This window comes from Nicotiana attenuata, unplaced genomic scaffold (genome assembly GCF_001879085.1).
Source record: "Nicotiana attenuata strain UT unplaced genomic scaffold, NIATTr2, whole genome shotgun sequence".
NCBI lineage: Eukaryota > Viridiplantae > Streptophyta > Magnoliopsida > Solanales > Solanaceae > Nicotiana > Nicotiana attenuata.
Genome location: NW_017682840.1, coordinates 3,876 through 7,110, shown reverse-complemented (window position 1 = coordinate 7,110; position 3,235 = coordinate 3,876). Strand labels below are relative to the sequence as shown.

Sequence of the window (3,235 nt, the reverse complement as noted above, 5' to 3'; positions counted from 1 at the left end):
ACACAGTGCGCCAAGGTGACGCCAAGCAGGTTACTGGTTGGAGATGATCTAGGTTTGAGGATGCAGGATCGTATTTGTGTGCCCAATATAGATGGACTTCGTGAGTTGATTCTTGAGGAGGCCCACTGTTCTAGGTATTCTATTCATTAGGGTGCCGCCATGGTTTTAGAACTGGAATAAAACTAAGGACTCTGCTCAAGCAGAATCAACCTGATGACAAGCAGTTTGGATCTGGAATGCAAGGAACTTCTCATAGAAGAATACGTTTCCAAATGAAACTTCAAGCTGGAAGTGTTCATTGTCGTGTGCCTATTGATTCTGATAAGGGTGGAGCAAATTACAAAGGACTGTTAACTGTGTCTGAGGTAAGTCTCCCCAATCCCTCACACACAAAAGAAAAGAAAAAAAAGCAAAAAGGTGACAACATTGAAATATATTATAATTGGCATGTGCAGAGTGATAAATTCTCCATTGAAGACAGTTCTACTGCCGGAGCTACTATCTCCAGTGATGTGTAGCAAATGTGTAGCAAAACAACTATATACTCTGTTGGTATACTTGTATACCATACTGGTATCATATAATATTTGATGCAGGCGTGTAGCAAAACAACTATATACTCTGTTGGTATACTTGTATACCATACTGGTATCATATAATATTTGAAAATATTTTTTGTTTCTTTAACTGAATGTAATTGGATTGTATTCTTACCCTCTGCGTCTTGCGTGGAAGCCGTGAGTATGGTCCCTCTATATGTTGACTTTAAAAAACTTCCATCAACTACAACTGTTGGCCTACAATAGATCCATCCTCTAATCGATGCATATATAGCTATGAATGCATACAAGAAGCTCCCATCTCCTTCAGTGTGTAGTCGTGTCACTGATCCTGGGTTAGCGTACTCTAACATATAAAGATATGTTGGTATTTTCTTGTATGACTCACTTGGTGATCGTCTCAGTAATTGCATTGCCTTTTCTTTTGATCTCCATGCTTGCATGTAGCTTAAGTCCATACCATATGCATTTTGTATATCTCTTTGGATATCTGTTGGTGTATATATGGTTTTCGGGTCAACAAGTTTATCTTGTACCACAGCTGCAACAAAAGCTGAGACAACTTGCTTTTGTGAACAAAACCTCTTATCAGTTAAACAACTGTGGACAGAATTGAAATCCGTCACTTCGAAAAGATTTGATGCTCGCAGGCTTGATGCTTTAAGTCTCTAAGTGCATCTTTCATCCACGCATTCAATGATATACCTGTTTATAATACAAATACAGTTATGTATCATGTTCTATTGATAAAAAAATACATACAAAAATCCGTACAATTATATACTCACATGGTATACTCTGTTGGTATACTTATATACTGTATCAGTATCATATTTTGCTGATAAAAAATATAGACAAAGCAACACAATTCTATACTCACATAGTATACTGATTTAGCATACATATATACTATATTGGTATTATGTTTTACTGATAATAACAAAGACAAACCAATACAGTTATATACTCGCTTAGTATACTGATATAGCATACTTATATACTATATCAGTATCACTGATAAAAAACACAGACAAACCAATACAATTCCATACTCGCATAGTATACTGATTTAGCATACTTATATACTATATAGGTATCACATAGTTTTTTACTTGAAAACATGCAGACGAACCTTCTTGGGCATGATTTATGAACCCGATATTGACATTTTTCTCTAACTGCAAACTGTTTCATAACGAGAGCCAGCAGGTTTTTGTCTTTGTAAATTTGTCCTTTTTCAACATTTTGATGAAATTGATCAGTTATGATGTTTGCATCATCAAGTTCTAAAATGGTCATCTCCTTCTTGCACATCAAACGTAGTAATCATATCAGTGCTTTCAAATTCTGCAATTTCTGATGAAATTGGAGCAACATCGAAACTGGAGGTGCTTGCAGCTATAGTATTTTTAGCAAACGACACACACAGGGGAAGTGTTGTCATCCCTGCACTAGATTTTTTCAATTCCATGTAAACACTAACACTCATATCGCTGCAAATTGTAATTGGTGGATATCCTTGAGCAATAGCATACTGAATAACTATTGTTTTACTGTCCTTTTGCAGTTGCTTTGCAATTTCTCTGAGAAGTTGTTCAAATTTCCAATAGGTCTTTATTAGAATTGCATCAACATGAAAATTTATGAAATTATTGTTATCATCCCATTCTCCACTATGCTGCAGCAGAATTGGAATATTTTCTATGATTCTGAAGTTATAATCACTTTTATGTCCAAAATTGAATCTCAACAATGCAAATTTCAACAGTGTTCGAAATCAATAGTGTTCGAAATCAACAGTGTTCGAAATTTCAACAGTACATAGCTGCAACAGATTTTTCGAAATCAAACTTCTAGATCTCCAGATCTCCAAACCTAGATTAGAATTTTCAGCTAAAATTCAGAAGTTTAGCTCCGAAATCAAAATCAAAACAACAGCGAAATCAAAATCTGAAGACAACAGCGAAATCAAAATCTGAAGAAGATGCGAATCAGCATCTTCGATCTTTTTTTTTCACACTTAGTGATCTTCAAATTAGGAAATGTCGGTGGAAATCTCAATTTTGTGCGCTAATTTTCTGAAATTTTGAGCAGCTTTTGCGTTTTTATACGTAGGGCATTAAGCGTGGGTAGTTATTTTGATATTCCCGTTTATTTATTAAATGGGTAGGAGATTGTAATTATTTAGTGGGTAGAATTCTTTAATGGGTAGGGCAGGGTAAATAGTTTCACTTTTATAGGTACTCCTGTCTTTTCCCCAAAGTTTATCCCATATGTCTTGGGCCAACACCAATTAGGGGCGGTAAATGGGCGGGTTGGACTGAATTTGGGCGGATCAAGATGGGTTAGGTCAACAAATGAGTCATTGCCCAACCAACCCAAAGTGTACTTGGATTAAGATGGGCTAAACAATGGGTCATAACCCAACCCGCCCAATTTGACCCATATTTTAGAATCATGCTCATCTTGCATAAAAAAATTTTTTACCTTAAAATGTGTAAGTTGAAAATATTTTGCGCCGGGGGTGAGGGGGTGGGGTGAGTGGGTGGTGCAGAAAAACGAAAAAACAGAAAACAGAAAATTAAAAATACAAAAAAAAAGAAAAAAATTTTTTTGAGGGGTTTTGCGCGTGTAGAGTGGTGCAGAAATTTTTTTTGAAAAAACAAAAAAGAAAT

At 35.7% G+C, this 3,235-nt stretch overlaps 1 protein-coding gene across 1 annotated transcript in view; it reads right to left on the bottom strand.

The window, feature by feature from the left end:
* LOC109222028 overlaps positions 1-254 on the bottom strand; it is a 1,668-nt gene extending 1,414 nt beyond the window's left edge. Inside the window, exon 1 of the mRNA XM_019386437.1 lies at positions 191-254. Coding sequence (XP_019241982.1) covers positions 191-254 — 64 coding nt within the window. The remainder of the gene's footprint in view (positions 1-190) is intronic.
* Between the last annotated feature and the right edge of the window lie 2,981 nt (positions 255-3,235).